We start from the raw sequence: 20,274 nt of genomic DNA on the forward strand, positions 1-20,274 counted from the left end.
ATGATAGATTATCAGGCTCTGGGGGTGGTGTATGTTTTTATGTCAGAAATGATATTGCATTCAATATCATAGATGTTTTAAGTACAAGTGATTCTGAATCACTGTGGATTAATTTGCTTCTACCAAGATCAAAACCAATTATTGCTGGCGTCATTTATAGGCCTCCGAAAAGCAATCATTTTATTGAGAAGATGTCAAATATTCTCGATACATTAAAGAAAGATGATGAAATTATACTTTTAAGCGATATGAATGTTTGTCTATTTCAGAAATCTCCACTGGCAAAAAAATATACTGACTTATTGAGTCTTCATGGATTTAGCCAACTCATCAAAGATGCAACCCGTGTCACACACACATGTTCTTCTTTATTGGACCATGTGATTTGTAATAACGAACAAAAAATAAGTCAAAGTGGTGTTATTGATCTTGGTATAAGTGACCATTCTTTTACTTTCTGTACACGAAAGTAAATTAGACTGGCTATAGGTGCTCACAGAACCACTGATATTAGATCGTTGAAAAAATATAGCGAAGAATCTTTCAATCTTAAATTGTCTGCCGTTGATTGGTCAGATTTAACCCAATGCACTGACGTAAATAAGGCTTGGTCAATTTTTCAAAATACTTTTATTTCAACGTTGAATATGATAGCGCCTCAAAAACGGATTAGAATTAAACAGAGATCAGAAAATTGGATGACTAAAGATATTATTTCTCTTATTCGAGAAAGAAATGTGGCGTATAGAAAAATGAAGAAAAATCTAAGCGATCAGGATTATGACACGCTTTCCAAAAGATACAAGAAATTAAGAAATATGGTTCAAAGAGAGGTGAAAAAGGCCAAATTAGAATACCTACAAAATAAAATAGAAGAAAATAAAAATGATTCTAAAAGACTTTGGCAGAATCTAAAAAGTTTGGGATTAAAAAAGAAAAATGGAAAGGACCAAGAATTAGTCGTTTCAATTGATGGAGAATTATGTCATGATAAGATAACTATTTCCAATGAATTCAATTCCTATTTTACAAATGTCGCAGCTACGTTGGTAGATAAACTTCCATCTTGCAAAGACATTTTCAGTGCAGACAGTGAAAAGATTCGTGAATTTTATGAAAAAAAAAGTATAAGCCAAGATAAATTTGAATTATTACCTGTTAGTGATCAATTCATTTTTAATGAGTTGCGTAAATTAAATGTATCAAAAAGCACTGGTTTAGATTTGATACCTGCTAAATTTCTAAAAGAAGGAGCAAAGAGTTTGTACAAACCATTAAATTTCTTGATAAATCTATCTATCTTTACTAGCACTTTCCCAGAGGATATGAAAATTGCAAAAGTAACTCCTATTCATAAGAAGAAAGATAAAACTGCTGTTGAAAACTATAGACCTATCAGTGTTTTAAGCATAGTATCCAAAATTCTTGAAAAGGCGGTATGTGTTCAGATCGAAAAATATTTTAAAGAAACTGATATGATTTACGAATATCAGTCAGGTTTTCGACATGACTATTCGACTGAGACATGCCTTATTCACCTGACTGATTATCTGAGAACAAATATTTCTAAGGGACAATTCGTTGGGATGGTACTTCTAGATCTTCAAAAAGCATTTGATACAGTTAATCACGGCATCTTATTGAAAAAATTAAAAATATTGGGTTTTAACCAGGCTACTGTAGCATGGTTCAAATCCTACTTGTCGAATCGACATCAAGTAGTTGCTATTCGCGATATTCGTTCCAAAATTATGCCTATAACGTGTGGAGTTCCACAGGGAAGTATTTTAGGCCCAATCCTATTTTCAACTTATATCAATGACATGTCTATTTGTATAAAAGCTGGCTGTAAATTATTATTGTATGCAGATGATAGCGTACTACTTTGTTCAAATTCCAACCCAAAATTTGTTGAGGAAAAACTTAGCGAACAGCTGTCTACATGTGTCGATTGGATGACTGATAATAGATTATCGTTACACTTAGGCAAAACCGAAAGTATTCTGTTTTGTTCTAAAAGTAATCATAAAACTTCATTTGAATTTGAAGTATCATACAATAATAAGATAATTCAGAGGAAAGAATCTGTAAAGTATTTAGGCATTGAGTTGACTAGCTCCCTTTCATTTTCATCTTTAGTAGAATCAATCGTAAAAAAGGCGAATGCCCGTTTGAAATTTTTGTACAGGTATCAAAGTTGTATGGATCAAAAAGCAAGGCGTATTCTCTGTTTTGCACTTATTCAGAGTTTATTTGACTATGCTAACCCTGCTTGGTTTAGTGGCATAAGCGAAGTCGATAAAAGAAGTTGAAAATTATACAGAATAAAATGGTTAGATTCATTAACTGTTCTGGTCCCAGAACCCATGTTGGCTATACCGAACTCTCTGGAGCAGGTTTTCTTGAAGTCAACAAAAGATCAAAGCAGCTTATTTTGCACCACGTGCATAAAATCTATCACAATAGATCGAATCATTACATTGGATCAAACTTTAATCTCGTTACCGAAATACATAACTATAATACAAGAAACAGCCATTTCAACTTTTGCTTACCAGAAAGGATAGGGAGTATTGGTAACTCCTTTTATTACAATGCTATAAAACATTGGAATTCCCTTCCCAATTATATAAAGGAAATAGGAAACTTTTTGCATTTTAAGAGGAAATTGAAAGCATATCTTTCACTTGAGAGTCAAAAAGAAGATGCAAATGATATGTTATACGGTTGATTTAGCCTGAATACTGACCTAGGTCTTTTCTCTTCTCTACCAGGTATTTTTATGTATTTTACATAGTGTGATTGAAGCTTCGATATGTCCTTTCTTCTATTCTTTCTATTTCTTTTATCTCTTCCTATTCTCCTCTTCGTGTTGTTATTGTCGTCACCGTTTTTGCTGTTGTTCTCCTTATTTATTTTCCTTCGTTATCAGTTTCTTCCGTCTCCTTTTCTATACTCGTTCCCACTATTCTTCTGTTGCTCCTCTTCCTTCTCCTTCTCCTTCTTTTCTTCTTCTTCTTCGTTATATTCTTGTATATATCTTATTTATTGTCTATATATCTTATTTATTGGTAATACTAAATTCTGATTTTTTCCTTCATTTTTAATATGTAAATAGTATAATTGAACCATTTTATTATCTTAATTCAGGACCCCACTGGAAATAAGCTTTCGAGCTTTCGTGGGTCATCCTGTGCAAGCCTGTTGTTTAAATGCTACTGTAAATATGTTATGGTGACTTGCCAAATAAAATCAATCAATCAATCACGATTCCTTTCTTCGAGATTGGATTTTCATAGCACATGCTTAAAATAATATATTATAAAAAAAAATGGAATTGAAAACGAGGGGGGAAATATAGGGATTGACAACAAAGGCATACGACTGATTTGGGGAAAAAAACGAACTGTGAAATTACATAAACCAATAGACGATTATTCGGGTCTCACAAGTTGAATTTAATATTGGAAGATTGGAGGACAGTGTGACTGTGACCTACCAGGGTCATCTTTGTGCGCGTTTTATCTTTAGGGAAATTCCCTACGAAAGGGCTAGAAAATATTGCCAATCATTTAGCTAAAAAAATATGATATTTTAAAAGAAGAGCAAAAATATTATAACCAATCATTTCTCTGTAAAATATTTTAAAATATACAATAAAAATTTATTAAGTAAAAAAATTGTTTAATTTTTGTATGATATTATTAATAATACATTAAAAATGTTGCAAATTGGCTCAAGAACAAAGCTAAACTTGGAAGGCGGGGCTCGTGCGAATGATGGCTTATGTCGGAAACGCTGGTGGAGAGAGTGCGAGAGAATGTCAGCACACGACAATAATACACCACCCATTGAAAATTTACTGGTCAGAGAGCGGCTTTTAGGAACATCAGCCGACATGCAGAACTCAGAGGAATTTCAAGATTTGCCCGTTCATGATGACTTTGATCCGTTTGAATCTTACACGGAATTGCCCGAAGAAACCGTAGATGCCAACTTGACCGCTCCCCCAGAAAATGAGTGAGTAAATAACGCGTGGGAGGACAAAATCGCAGAGCTATTTTTGTTATTGTTGTCCCGATTGTCCATTCATTCATTCACTGCCTGACGCACAAAGGAATGAACTTTCAATTCATTCCGTGCATATCATAATCACTGCACTGTCGCATATGACATGTATGATTGAAATGCTCTTCGCACTTCTCGTTGATTCCACATGATGTTTGGCAGTTTGCTCATTTTGTCTGTAATTTTGGCATTTCTCCCTTTATTATTGCCAGCATCATGCCGATTTTAATATAGGATGGGAGTGGGATGTCTGGACACTTTTTATTTTGAATTTGAATTTTTGAAAGAAAATGAAGCCTTATTAATTTTGCCTGATTGGCTTGCCAGATACGGACTTGGTTAGTTTAGTTTACTCCAACAATGTTGGATTCTACATCAGTAATATCATATTAATCATCTCCAATATTGTTCTGTTATTAGATCTACTAACAGACTAAAATTTAAACTTTAAAGGTCAAGTCCACCCCAAAAAATAGTTGTTTTGAATCAATATCACTCAAAGAAAAATCAAACAAGCAGTTACGTCTAGTATGAGTATGACCTGTACGTAGATCTAGACCTAGATTAGACAGCTGGCAGCCGTCTGTTTCGAGGAGTTTTTTAAATTTTTTTTTTCTCCTCGTACACAGACGGCTCGCTATTGTGCAGCCACCATTAGGGGACTTGCAATGCAAAATCCCCCCGTTAGGGCTCTTCATTTTTTGTCTTTAATGAATAAAAATTTTGAAAATTAATGTGACCAAAATGCAAATTGATACTCCCTCTTGGCATTACTTGCCAAAAAAACGGAGAAAAATCAAGTTAAAAGGAACAATAACAGTGACCAACCTCGGCTGTCGCGCAAATTCACTTCCCCGTTTTATCCGATCTTAAGTACATAAACATATGGCCTTTGAGTCCCCTGTACAGATCGCGCTAGAACTTCGGTCTCTGTATTTGGTGAGTGAAGCCAATGGAGTTCAGCTGAACAACCAACATAACAGAGACCGGAGCTTTTGGTCTAGACCTAGATCTGAAAATTTCATCAAAATCAGAGGTAAAAATTATGACAATAAAGTGTTGCTTATTTATTTTTTTAATGCACAAATCTTGGTACTGTTTTCCAGCCTGGGGCCCTGTAGGCCTAAACAAATATTTACAATATATAACAAGCCAAATAATAAACAAACAAAAATAATGATTGAACAAAACTTGTAAGCAAAATGATTGCAGTTATAATAGGCCTAAATAAAAAAAAAAAAAGATGATGGAAAATGAAAGATGGAATAGCACAAAATTAGTCTACATGGATAATGTAGATTACAACCAGCATTTATTAAGTTGAAAATCAAATTAAATACATGACAACATTCCCCCCCCCCCCTCACAATGGTAAACAGATTTAAGGCAATTAAATGTTGATATGATGTGCTAAAATCTACATAAATTTGGCATATCATCAACAAAAATTACAAAGAAATCAACAGATAAATTCATCATTCTATGTCACATAAATTTAACCGTTATTCCACATGATGCATAAACAGAGTACAGTATGAACTTCAAAACAGCATACTTGTACATGTAATCAAGTTCAAAAGAATAGCTGCATGTACAGTTCTGTAATTAATACATAAATTTACAATATTTCAGTTCATCCTCAGAACTTTGATATGAAATTATCTCTTTTGAAACATTTTGGGTGGGGTACTCCTTGACCAATCTCTAAAAGGCAAAATATTAAAAGAAAACCAAACTCAAAATAGAAAAAATTATTTTTCTTAGATTGAGCCAGACCTTTGTGTGTGTGCCTGTACTGTGTAATATTTTGCTGTAATTTTCTATTGAGTGCAACATACAGATTTTAATATTTAGGGTTCGTTTTCAAATTTTTACCACTTATCCTCCATCCCTTCCAAAAAAAAAATAAAATGGATGTAAAAATCAGGCAGGCAATTGGTTTCCCTTTTTACCCAGTGTACAGTGTGCTACATGTAGTTGAAATATATAGAGTTATGGGGGTCACTGAATACAATTTTATTCCCAGATACTGTCTAGAACATTTGACAAGCTTAGCATACATGTACGTTAAATGTGAAATGTAACTTTTTGATAGTGAAATATTTTGTAAAATCTTTTCTCAAGAAACAAAAAGAGGTAAAATATAATCTAGCAAAGAAGAAAGCTCCTCATTTTCGAAAAATTAAGGCTGGATTTTCGATGTTGAATCTTTAGACTTGAATATTTTAATGTTTATCTTGGCTTCATCCCCAACTTGTGTGTGTGTGTGATTTTTTTCTTCAAATTATTGTCTTACATGTTGAATTGAGCCATGAATGTTTTATTTTAGATTTTATCCTATTTATTCCTTTTCCTTATTTTCATATGATTGTTTGAAATGTCAAATTTGTAATCAATTTTATGTATTGTATCATGATCAGGCATTGTTGATACAATAAATAAAAAATTAATCTGGTCTTGACTGGTATAAACTGGGGAAAAAATATATTATATGTACTATACTGTAAATCCACTTTGCATAGTGTATCTTTCTCTCTCCATCTCTTTTTTCTTTTTTTTACATATTATATTTCCACTGAAGGCAGGAGTATTGGAAGGCTAATATTGGGGGGGGGGGGGGGCACTTGAGTGCTTGATTCTGTTTTCTTGAGGAAATTATTGTACATACATATTATGTTAAGGACAGCAGTGCAAATAACATGATCTACATCAAGTGATTTATTGTACATGTACATTACAAAGTGATCATGTGCCAACAAAGTAGTGGAAATACACATTGTATTTGCTTTTTGCTTTAATAAGGGTGTCGTTTTATAATGATTTCCTGGGGAAATTTTCTTTTCAAGAGTAGTATTAACAGGCAGAAGTGAAATGTTGTTTTCCTTTCCAAGAGGAAAATTATGCAAAAGTCGTGCATTAAATCACAACTGTCTTGGTCTTGGCATTAAGGTTTTCTTTATTTTCAATATCATAATTATACAAACATAGACATGTCTATTTGTCTTTTATGAAAATACCCATGTTGATTTTCCTGTCAGCTTTGCAATTTAATGCAGTTTTGTGGGTTAATGTTTATTGCTAATTTTCAACTTTAAATCTACATTGCTTGTACGCATTATTTAAATAAACTATTTACAATAGAAAGTTGAATTTTTAAATTGCATCCTCCTCATGTTGATTTGATAATGGATTATGGCCCATATGCATGGTTGTATACACAAAATTTAACAATATGGCATATGGAAAGTGTATTTGTTTTGTAGAGAAACATTTAAGCATGATTTGTGCTTTTTGTAGTTACGAATGATTGGATAATTGCGTTCAGGCAATATCTATTACAAAAGAGAGTTGTAAAGCTCAATGTACAATGTACATAACCGGTTTGAATATGCATTGGATGTGAATTGAGATATTATTTCAAAACTGTATACCCCTGCGACACAGGCTTTATTTCATTCAAGAGTAGGGTTTAGGTTGCAATAGGGTTTTATATTGGGTTTAGGGTTTATAGGATAAGATATAGTGTTGAATAATGTACATGGTGTGTAGAATTTACAGTGGAGTAGTTGACGTCGTCCGAGCAAATGTCATGGTACCATTTATATTGCTTGAACTATCTATTACTGTATATTTTCATTGATTTTAATTTCTTAACTGTTCTGATTTCTTATCTAAATGTAATCTTTACTCTGTTTTTTTTTTCTAGATGGTACCATGGATGTTTAGATAGACAGTCGGCAGAGATGCGGCTGCATGCAGCGGAGAAACCGGGAAGTTATCTGGTCAGAGAGAGTGAACGAAGGCCAGGCTCCTATGTTCTATCTTACCTAGGACAAAAAGGGATTAACCACTTCAAGTAAGCATTATTTGTATTTGACATTGCAATTCGTTTTTATTGGTACTGTAGAAATATAAGCGGTTTTTGTATCAATAGTAAAATGGATATTTTGTGTTTATTTTTGTTTTTATCCTTATTTTTCATCTTATATTGTTTTATTATTATTGTTATGAATGTTATTGTTATTGTTGTTGTTGGTGGTAGTAGTAATAGTACATATTAATCATCATTATGATTAATCTATTGTTTGATTGCTTTTCTCCTGATTTTTAGAATCACTGCTTTACTGGGGGATTTCTACGTCGGTGGCCGAAAATTCACAGCTCTTCCTCAGTTGATAGGCTACTACACTCACATATCAAATATACTTAAAAATGAGAGATTACAATTCCCTGTCCCTCCTCCGCCAGAGTCACAGGTATGTCGTTGAAATCAACCATGAAATGAAACTGTAAGAGAATGTTGTATATTTCAATAATTTTATACATGTTTAGTGGTACAGTTAATCCAATCATCAAGTTTATTTCAGTTCAGATTTTTTCAGCATAAACAAAATATGTACAACATGAATAGGAATTAGAAAAAAAATGGAAACTACACTGAATTCATAAAAACGTGTGAAGAGCATTTTATCGGAGAGATTATTCCAAATGCGTGGGCCATCATGCTTCAATGAATTTTGGAGAATTTGTATTTTAACCTTGGCATAATGAAATTCCATAGTACATACATGTACAGTAGTATGCCAGTTGAATAAATAAATAATCATTAATCCTTTCCCTTGAAATTCAGTACAAAACATTCAGAACAAGTTTGTAAATTAATTCCAGAAGAAATATATGTACAGGAAAATGTAGAATTAAGTCAGTTTTCAAGTCTTTCCTTTGTTTTACACACAATGTCAAACTCAGCATATGCCTCCATGTGAATAAAAGATTACAAGAATTATTTGAAAGGAATTTTTTTCATGCTCATTCATGATCTAATTTTTTTTTAAATTGATTTGACAGCCAGTGGATGAGAAAAAGACTGTTGTTGTTGCCCTTCTTCCGTACAATAAAGTTCCCGATACAGATGAGCTAAGGTAAGATCTCTATGATTTATCCTTGAATTCAAATGGTACTCCAGGTGGGTGTTTCATAAAGCTGTTCTTAAGTGAGGAACAGCTTTAACTGGTGATACTTTTTGTGGTAAATGGTGTGTACTGAAATGTTCATTGGCAATCATGGTTTAGCGCAAAAGAACGGATCACCAGTCGTTGTTAAAGTCGCTCTTAACTTTATACGAACAGCAATATAAATGGTCCCCTGGTTGAAGAATTATGATACATGTATGAATAGAAAGGCCAATTCACAAAGGTGGTTTGGAAAACCATTGGTTGAATCCATGGTTTATGCAGATTTCCTGTGTGAATTACGTTTTATTGAAAACTGCGTATTAAATTTCAATTTGTTGCACTGACAAGGGTGTGCATCAGCATTGGAAATTTGTTAATGTATATGCAACAAATTAAGCGTAATTTATTCAGGAAATCTGCAAAACCAACCGTTTAACCGATGGTTTTCAAAACCACCTTTAGTGAATTTGGGCCATAGAGTAAAATCAGACAACTAAAAACACTGGAAATTTCATCAAAGTTAGATGAGGAATAACAAAATTATGACCAAATTGCCTTTTCCATCCATGATGTACATTTGATAGAACAGTTCTACATGTATGCACATCTTCACGAATACATGTATGCAATGATTAATCTGATGGTGTCATCTCCCCACTTTTATTAATTATGGTGATTCAAATTTTATCATCCAAGAATGTAAACATATGATTGTCTTCTGACTGTGTATCATTGCTAAAACTCTACTATACAAGCACTTGAGCAGGCTTACATGCTTGTATGAAAATCTGAAATTATTATCTTTTTATGTTACAAAATAAGAGAAAGGAGAGTGGGAACACAGCACGATCAGTCCACTTGATTCAAGAGGATATGCATAGTTTGCATATACATGTAACTGTTGAATTCACAAAATATTACAAATTTTTAGAATTGAATATTTTTATTTTTATTAAATTTTCAACATTTTGCTCATTGAATTTTAATCTTATTTATTATTTTTATTTAAGCCTTTCTTCTACTATTACCAAATATCGTTCACTAGTTTTTACACATATGCTGGCCCCGATGTTTATAGTCTGGTCTTTTAAACCCAAGGGGAGCAATAGATGCATTTTGTTTTGACTCTGTTATCTTTGACTGAGCAAGAAAAAAAAATCTGTCAAAACAATTTTTTTTAATTCGATATTACATGTAGTAGGCTTATAGCAACTTTTTTAATGCCGCTTTGGACTATTTGACAAGGACCTTCAGAGAAATGAAGTAAAGAAATTCAGTGTCAGAAATTTTTTACATTGTGATCATGTGATGTATCTCTGTATTTCATTGATCCTACTGGTCTGCAGAAAATGATGACAGTGAACAGCATCCTTGGTCGGGCACTGATAGACCAATTACAGTACATTGTGGCCTAATACATGTAATTAATCTTTCACCATTGTTCATATATGATTGTTTGAAAACTATCTAGATAGTATTTGTGAATGAACGCTGATTTGTAATTTCTTTGTGAATGTACATTGTTTTAGGAAAATTTATCAGAGCTACAATAGAGACTACATGTACATGTACTCATTAAATATTCAAGTTTGGTTCAATTCAAAATTATCTTATTTCCCAAATCTTAAAGATATATATATTTATACATAAATGTCTTACAATATTCCATAATCAATAAAATTCATAAGGAATAAAGGAAACAAGCAGAAAGTAAAGTTTGTAAATAAATGCTGGTTCCCTTTTTTCACGATGCACATATACATGTAGATAATGAAATAAGTTCAGTATCAAGCTATGTTAATAAAACACGAAGTCATGACAAAAATAAACAAACTTTAGGGGAGACTACAAGGTGGGGGTTGCAGAATGAAATGCTACACCACATTGTAATAAAGCACAAGTCTACCCAAAAAAAATTGATTGGAATAAAGGGAGAAAAATCCAATGAGCAAAACACTGAAAATTTCATCAAAATCGGATGTAAATAAAGAAAGTTATGTCAGTTAAAGTTTCTCTTAATTTCACAGAACAGTTACATAGGCCTATATATGCGCATACTGGTCAGTATGTAAATGAGCAGACTGAAGATGTCACCCACTCAAAATTTCTGAAATATTCTAATTTTCTCATCATTGTCATGTGAAACTAAATTTTTTTCCTCCAGGAACATGTGGTATTACCATTATTCAAAAAGTTTATTGTTTATTTTTAAAGTTAACCGTAAAAATTGAAATATTGTATAATTCAAACAATAAAAAACAAAAGAAACACTGAGTGAAGGACATCATCGACTTTCATTTGCATACCGTTTTATACATGAAAAATAAGCGAAAGTTAAAAATGTCATAGTTCTTTCTTATTTCACATTAACCTTTAATAGTTGAGCATGTTGAGAAATCATGATGCAAAAATTGCAAATGTTTGTTCATGGAAGGCATTGTCTGCAGAGTCTATATGAATGTTGCAGACTTGCAGAACAGGGGTCTGTTGCAGAAAGAGTTGCGTTTCAACGCAAGTCAAAAAATCAATCGCAAGTCCAAAATGCGCGCTGTTGATTGGTTGAAAATCAAGTTGCGCATGATTTTTAGAGTTGCGTTTGATTGCAACTCTTTCTGCAATGGGCCCCAGAAAACCCAAGTAATATTAGTCAGATTGTTTCTAAGAAACCCCCTTTCATTATGTGTGCGTTCAGTCATGTATTTTGGTCTGAGTCAAGCTGAAGACATCATCAGTAAAATGCATACATGTAGATCTCCATGTTCAGAGTACTGGCATTTTTTTTTACATTATGCATTGATGAATAAAAAAAGGAACATACTGAACATGTACATGACATTGTAGACCTGTCCTTTTTAATGTTTTTATTATTTTTTTAGGTGGATTATTCAATTCCGTTATTTAACCAAAGCATTGAAAATACAATAACATGATAAACATACATAAAATACAGTATTTACATCAAAAATGATGCTTGGCAGGAAGCAGCCAGAAAGGAAAAGACCCTTAAAACGGCCGACCTTACATATCATGAAATGTGATATAAGTTTTACTTGTAATACAAATGCAACAAAACAAGGTGGGGGCAAGAGTTAAAATGAAAAAAAAATAAAGAAAATTCAACTCACAGCACATGATAATTGGCAAGATTTATTTCTCTGGATCGTTTCTTGATACATTATTTTTGTACCTCCTAGTGTAGATGGCAGAGAATTCCAAATGACTGATCGTTAATAAATGACAGATTTTTGAGAAAAAGATGTCTGTATGAGAGGAGGATGAAAGTCAGTAGCACTTCTAGTAAAATGTTTATGATTATCACAATTTAAATCTGAGTCAGGGAGAAATTTTTAATGACATAAATACATAAAAATTCCAATCCGATACACGTGCAAATCATTGAATCACATTATTGTGAGTGAAGAAAATACAGGTGATGTACATGTACTGTATGGGCAAGAAAGAAGCATGGTCAATAAATAATTCTAACTGCACGTTGTAATTAAATAATCCTAGATGTATGATAATCCTGATCACATTCATTTAAAAACCAATTTGTTGGAGAAAAAAAAATGCAGTTATAGAAAAGAATTGGCAACATTTATAATAATAATTTTCAATAATTTGGTTAAGAATTTGAAATTTGGGTTTTTATATTGGACTGCTAAAATTCCCTAAAAAGCATTCAAATTTTTAAAAATGTAGTGACTATCATTTTTAGTTGATGGATATTTAGTTCAAATCTGACATTTTAATTCGACAGTGATCTTCACTTCAGTTTATAGTACCCCATCAATGTTATGGCATTACAAATGCTTTTCAGTCTCTTACAAAGCAAAAATTAATTTCTCATTATAAGATCTTTTAAAAAAAAATCACTTTTTATCATTTTTTTCTGATATCGAAGTGAATCCCCCCTTCTTGCCATGTAGTGACATTAGTTTTTCTACAATTTTACATTTTTTTTTCTTAAATTCACTTTATGTACCCATCATACCAGTATACAATTTAATTAGGTACAGTGTAGAGGCTATAGACCCAATGATTGGGCCTACATGTATACACTGTATTTTGAAGACTACTATGCTGTACTGTGAAGAGAGATAATTTTATGTCTAGTTTGAGTATATAGATCTTTCTTTCCTGTTCAATTCCAGGTCTGTTCTTGATAAAGTTGTAACAGAGAGATCTATAAAAACGCCCACGTTTTCCTCCCACGCACATGGAAATACATGTACATGTCTGCAAAACAAATACATACAATACAATCATGGATCCTACTAGAATGATAGAATCCCTGATACAATGCGTAGAGAATATATGTTTATGGCATGACCTTTCTAAAGCCATTCCAAGCACTTTAAGATATGAACCTGAATATTGGATTTATAGATCTATTTTTGTCTATCTCATCATTGTGCGTACATCAATGCTTCTGAGATGTGTGTGTGTGTGTGTGTTACATGTAGCTGGCACCAGTCATGTTTATTTGGGCAAATTGTGTTCAAATGCAGTGAAATTTGTCGGAATTAGTGTTGATGTGTCGAGGTGCCTTCTATCGGTATTCAACACAGTGAATTCCCTGGGAAATATTGTTTTTCATAGTATACAGTCACTGTAGTAGTATTTGAAGTGATATTCTTTATGATGATGTTTATGCTGAAATGTCATACAGTGTAATTTATGCTCATCAACCTGGAAAAAATATAGCCTACATGACAACATGAGAATGTTTTACTTCCACAAGTTTACATTTAAATCTCAAATGTACACGACCATGTACATGTATTATTAAAATGAACAGTAAAATTCACTAAAATTTTCTTATTAGTTATTTTACTTTATTGTTTTAACCACAGTTTAATACTACATGTACATGTTATTTAACATAAATTGAAGTTAGGGAATAAACTATACAATCCATTTTCAAAACAATTTTCAATGTAACATGTATGCCAGGGGGGTGTATTAATAGGAATATCCTGTGGGTTTTATGTACAGTGTATATTTTTCTATCTCTGTACACTATCTTTTCCACACAATGTAGGGAGGTGTACAAGTACATAAATGCAATTCTTGGCCAGTAGACTCATGCCTGGGTAGACTGTACCTTTTATTCTTCTGCTTGATGATGTTTATGGTGTACGAAATGCTCGTGTTAAACATGTGGGTACAAGCAAAATCAGCTTAATTGTTTGGACAGCACTATAAACCATTTCCTGATCAATCATGGATTTTTCCTTTCTGTACATGAGCATGTAGTAGCCTGACAACCCCCCACGTCCCTCCATTTGTGACAGCGCAATTGAATATACATGTATGAGTGATGCAACCAGGTTGAGGCTGCATTTTTCTCACTCCAGTTTCTGACGACTCCATGTCCGTTCTTATAAAAAAGAATCGTTGTCAAAAATTGCATGTGTACATGTATTTCCTGGTGGCTATTGAATAGACCTTTTTATTTCTAAATACCTGGGGAAACTTGATGACATCCATGTAGGCCTACATAATGTACAGTGTAACAAGGTTCAAGACTTAAAGAAATTCTTTGTTAAATTATACTCATTACCGTCCACACAGAAACATGGTTAATGCTAAAAAGAGCATCATTAGTTGGCCCAGTCACATCTTTCAGATTGTGATGTCATACTTTGATCCAAGATGTAAATAACAGTATTGTGACATTAGGCATTGCTGCAATATTACCAGAACTTTGTAACAGGAACTCTCTTTTTGTTAGCGCTAATGTTTCTGTGCGGCTGTTATTGGATTTCATCCACACCTTTTTATAGACTTCTGCATTCTGCAAGCACAAACCAAATAACAAATGATCTTCCATACATGTAATTCTTTAATGGTGAAGATAATTTTATGAATACTTCCCAGACAGTGGAGTGGTTTTAGAGTCAAATCATAGAGCAGCTCCATGGTCAAATCATAGAGCAGCTCCATGGTCAAATTAGCTGATATATTTAACTTATTTTATGTAACAATAAGCCATCCACAGTGAGTCTAGTCTCCTATTTTAGAACCTACATTAAACAAATATATCAGACTTTGCGAAAGTATAGTGGAATTATTTATCCGATGTTGGTCTGGCAATTACTATTTTTCCCGAGGGGCACAGCCCCAAGGAAATATAGTAGTTTTGCCAGTCTAACCGAGGATTAATAATTTCCACTATGCTTTCCAATGAAAAGCCTGATATATTTATTTTATATCCTATTTTTAATAATCTATAACCAAAATTTATGCACTAAGCTTGCAAAGTCCGGTTACTTGAGTTGAATTACCCACTTTTCTCCAAGCCATCGCGCTCAGCGGAACGCAGATTAGTGCCTGCGCCGACGCATCGCTGAACTTGCCCAGGAGAGAGAGCGCGCTGGCCGGTACGCCTGAGAGTTTGGCTAGATATCTAGTTTTGTGAAATAATGACGTCAGACCTCGATATATCCAAAAATATATTGAGGTCTGACGTCACGCAACATTATAGTTGAAATATATTTGGTCACATGATGCTACTTACTTGAACCAATCACTATACAGGATTTACTCTATGTAGGATATAATATGCTCTAGATACAAATAGCAAGGGTCTGTGCCTGCAGACTAGGCCTTCCTTTTTTATGGTTAATTTTTTTATTATTTTTAGTGATAACGAGGAGAGCAAATTGTTAACCAGTGTCTACGTTCGATAGTTCCAGGCCTGCCAACTACTCCTTTTTAAAAGGAGTTACTCCTTTTTTGGAAATTTTTTATATCCATTATATCATAGGGAAAGAAAATTCTCCTTTTTTTTGTCCATATATTATGTACAGTCATCTATGGGAAATATGCTGTGACTCCTATTTTGTAAATGAATCACTCCTATTTTGTATGTTTACAGGTTGGTAGGCCTGTAGTTCAGGTTCCAAAGTTTCATCCCGTATCTTTATATTTTCTTGAAGTGAATTATTTACGCCACAGTGGGCATTGTAAGAGAGAGGATGGTTCGTGGAATAGATACAGTGCGCTATCGCGCCTCACGATCTCACCACGAACTGTCCGCTCTGTTATGATGCCCACTGTAGTGTAAATAATTAATTTCAAGAAAATATAAAGATACGGGATGAAACTTTGGAACCTGAACTAGCGAACGAAGACACGGGTAAACAATTTGCTCTCCTTGTAGGTGCACTTATTGCTGGTTTTAAAAAAGCCTTTCTTTAAATTTGTTTTCTGCTAAACTAACTTTCGCATCGAAGTGCGCAGAAAGGACAGTTCGTAGTGCGTGCGAAGATATGGGAAGACAAGATGCCCTTCAAGAATATTCCAGGATCCAAATTATATTCATTTTCATCTATTTGGCTCTTTTCTTTATTTTTGTTCTTATTCAGTTTCAGTGCAGGAGAAGTATTTGTAGTCCACAATGAGCTGGGTGGTGGCTGGTTGTGGGTTACATCACAGAGGACGGGAGAAAGCGGCATCATTGTTCAAGACCTTGTTAAATTTGTGGTAAGTAGTTTTATCTCTTCTTCGTCCATTCTTATGATATATCTTTTGCTATTATGATATGCTTTTCAAGGTCACTATTAGGACATCTGAAATGCTATAATTATCCTTCATTGAAAAAGAGATAATTGACCCTGTATTGACAAGGTATTAAATGCCAAAACTATTTATCAGGGGATATTTGAAAAAAAAAATTGTAAATTCAAGAGATGTAATTTTCCAAAAAAAAAGCATATTATTCTGCCACAAATTGCCAAGTATTGTGTGTGTACACATGTATGGACTTCCTATTCTCCATTGGAGAAATGCAGAACATTCCTACTAATGCTTTAGAATGGTAATTATAAAAAAAAAAAATTCATTTTGTAACTTACATTGTTAAAAGGGTAATATAGTTATGCATAAATTTGTTTGGGAGGAGATCTATTTGCCCTCTATAAAATCCAGCAGAAGAAAGAATAATAATGCTCCCCCCAAAAAAAAAAATAATAATAATAAATGGATTGACTGCTCATACAGATGATACAGCACATTGTGTCCTGGAGAAAAGAATAAAAACTCTCTATTCCTAGAAATTTTATCTTGTACAGGTATCAAGCTATAACTTTACATGGTTTTGTTTCCCTTTTTTGTATTTCAGGAAGGTGAAATCGACCCTAATGAGGGAAAAGTGTAAGTATTTTGTTTTCAAATGGATATACAGTTACTAAATCATGTAGCATCAAATACTATAGATGTTGTTTTAATATAATAAATCTATAATAAATCCTTTGACACTTCGCGCGATATTTCCAAAACGCAAGAAGATAGTGCCGTAAAATTCTGTGATTTTCTTCTTGCACACCTTCCGAGAACAAATTTGTGACATAAGGATATAGCATCGCGATAAAGTTCATAAAAGGGTTCTAATTGGTCTGCTCAATTAAGGGTTTAATTTAGTTTTTAAATGGTCTGTAATAATTTTCATTGAAAAAAACAATGAAAAACAAAAGATAAAAAAAAAAGAAATACATAAGAAATTCTAAAAACAAAGAAATACATAAAAAAAAACTTGGCTTTCGCTATTTTCTTTGTGGAAACCTTTAAATTAGATTACAAAGATGAGATGAGAAGAAAATTTGAAGTGAAATTGGGGGTTAAATATGCAATAAATGTTTTTCATGAATAAATTTGCATATTAGATTTTTTTTAAATACTATCTTGTAGTTTATGTGGTAAGGAATGTGCGAATTGCGCGAATGGCAGACACGAACAGAAGGGGGCATCATGCCCCCCCCCCCTCCTAAATACATCTCAAATAGCCCAGCCCTTTTAGGGTTAACAATATATGGCATTGCTCATTTGGCTAGGGCAAGCAAGCATCCCCGGGCAGGCAGGCTATTTTATAATGAAAACATCAATAACACAATCAAGCACATCAAACAAACAATTATTGTATGACCAATGCATTCAGAAACAGACTTTGAAGAAAACTATATTGCAACTTAATCGAGCCAAGGATAAAGCTCAATAAGTGTGTGGTACCTTCACCCAATTACTACATGCAGAACTTCTGCGGATCACATGCACAAATCACCATGGATGCCGCCCAGGCACTGAAGCTTTCTCTAATTAGAACATTCCCATATCACCAATTAAAATTGGCCTTTCACTGAAATTACTTTTTATTATCTGTTTAGTCATGTACATGTAAATTACATTAATTATACTATTTATTGCACATCTTGATCAGAGTTTTTATATACAGGTATTTTCAATATGAATTGTTATCATTATTAATCCTATAATCCTATTACATTTCTTTTCTATAGATGGTTTCATGGCAATGTGTCTAAAGAAGAGGCGGCGGAGATCCTATGGAAAGGTTTGTATAGTTCTGGGGCCCGTTTCAGAAAGATTTACAACTGTTGTAACTTTGCCATTATGGCAACTACCATGGCAACCTTGATTTTGATTGGCTGCTGAGCCCTGTTACCATGGTAGTTGCCGTAATGGCAAAGTTCCAACGGTTGTAACTCTTTTTGAAACAGGCCCCTGAAGTCTGGTTTAATTCAATCCATAGTTGAATCTATCTGTGTTAAAATAGTGGGAAGTCAATCATGTCAAACTCTTAGGCAATGAAAGAGAAGAGCTGTGATTTGTGCATGGTGTTGAGCATACTGTTGTTGAAAAAGCACTGAGAAATGACGTCACAATAAGGGCTCGACTTTGGTACATGTATTATGACATACAGATATCTCTTTTTCAAGGCAAAACTGAACATTCATACTTTACATAATCAACAGTTTTGTGATGAGCTGTATAGGATTCTACAATAGAACATGTGAACATTATAGCATACACAATTCAAATACCAAATTCGACCTCAAATATTGAAATTGATGATTATGGTAGAAGTGTATACACTGTATTGTAATTACACTGTATTGTTACAGTTAGATCCTTACTGTTCCACGCACAGGCTCGAATTCACAAAGGTGGTTTTGAAAACCCACAGTTGAATCCATGGTTTATGCAGATTTCCTATATGAATTATGCTTAATTTAGTGCATATTGGGCGCGTGTATAAAAAGTGTCCAATGCTGATGTGCAGTTATGTCACAGGTCACAGTGTTCCAAACTGACGCCTGTTACCATGGTTAGATACGCTATTTCATTAATGAGTCCAGTGTTTGAAGAGTGGACTCATGAATAAAATAGCAACCTAGCCTGCCAACTGATTTGACCACTGCACACATGCCATTCTATTATTAAAGCACATTGATATTTGCATCCTAGTGGGTACCCATTTAACACGTGGGTAAGGAATGAAACACATGTGGAAGTGCCTTGCCATCTAAGGACATCAGTTTCAGGTGGCATTTGAACCCTCATCTGATAGACCAAGAGTCATTGGACTGAATAACTCCATTTAACTATACCTTGATATTAACTTATGCAATCTTTTCAAACTTTATTTCGATAGACGGTGACATTGGAAGTTTCTTGATAAGAAACAGCGACAAGAACCCGGGTGATTACTCTCTTTCGTTCCGCGGACCAAAGGCAATCCAGAGGTTTCGAATCCAGAAACAGCAGCGTCAGTACATCATGGGAGGCAGAATGTACAACAGGTTGGTAGGAGAAGATCTATTTGATTAGAATTACTGTGGAACATTAATTTGGTAGGTCATACATGTACATAAAAATGTCATTTATTGTTAGTGAAACTCCCAAAAGGATCTAACTCCAATTTTGCTATTGGTAAGATCTAAATAAAATGCTTCTTTACAGTATCATGTAGTAGCTAGACATTTGGATTTCAATTTAATTCAATTCAATTCAATTCTTCAATTCTTTTTTATTTCATTTCCATTCAAAACATAATACAAAGTAATATAAAACAATACAAATCAAATACAATTTTACAGAAGGGCATTCTTACTTCGTAAAAAAAAAACAGTATAATATAGAGCATAAATGGATATGGAAATGATTAATGTGGAACATTAACTTGGTGGATACATGAAAAGGTCATGTTTATTTTGAGTAAACTACCTATTAAAAGGAGACACTGACTAAAATTGGTAAGATCTGAAAACATAACACTACTTGTACAGTATCTTGTATGTAGCTAGACATTGCAAAGATCTGGGGCCCGTTTCATAAAGAGTTACAACTGTTGTAACTTTGCCATAATGGTAACTACCATGGCAACAGGGCTCAGCAGCCAATCAAAATCAAGGTTACCATGGTAGTTGCCAAAATAGCAAAGTTACAACAG

At 33.5% G+C, this 20,274-nt stretch overlaps 1 protein-coding gene across 1 annotated transcript in view; it reads left to right on the top strand.

Annotated features, from left to right (window-relative positions):
* Positions 1 to 3,736: 3,736 nt before the first annotated feature.
* Positions 3,737 to 20,274, top strand: part of LOC121415765 (ras GTPase-activating protein 1-like) — a 29,343-nt gene continuing 12,805 nt past the window's right edge. Inside the window, exons 1-8 of the mRNA XM_041609090.1 lie at positions 3,737 to 4,020; positions 7,775 to 7,924; positions 8,180 to 8,324; positions 8,917 to 8,990; positions 16,397 to 16,514; positions 17,152 to 17,183; positions 18,323 to 18,375; positions 19,477 to 19,624. Of these exons, the coding sequence (XP_041465024.1) occupies positions 3,821 to 4,020; positions 7,775 to 7,924; positions 8,180 to 8,324; positions 8,917 to 8,990; positions 16,397 to 16,514; positions 17,152 to 17,183; positions 18,323 to 18,375; positions 19,477 to 19,624 (920 nt within the window). The 5' untranslated portion in view covers positions 3,737 to 3,820. The remainder of the gene's footprint in view (positions 4,021 to 7,774; positions 7,925 to 8,179; positions 8,325 to 8,916; positions 8,991 to 16,396; positions 16,515 to 17,151; positions 17,184 to 18,322; positions 18,376 to 19,476; positions 19,625 to 20,274) is intronic.

Source organism: Lytechinus variegatus, chromosome 5 (assembly GCF_018143015.1).
Source record: "Lytechinus variegatus isolate NC3 chromosome 5, Lvar_3.0, whole genome shotgun sequence".
Lineage (NCBI taxonomy): Eukaryota > Metazoa > Echinodermata > Echinoidea > Temnopleuroida > Toxopneustidae > Lytechinus > Lytechinus variegatus.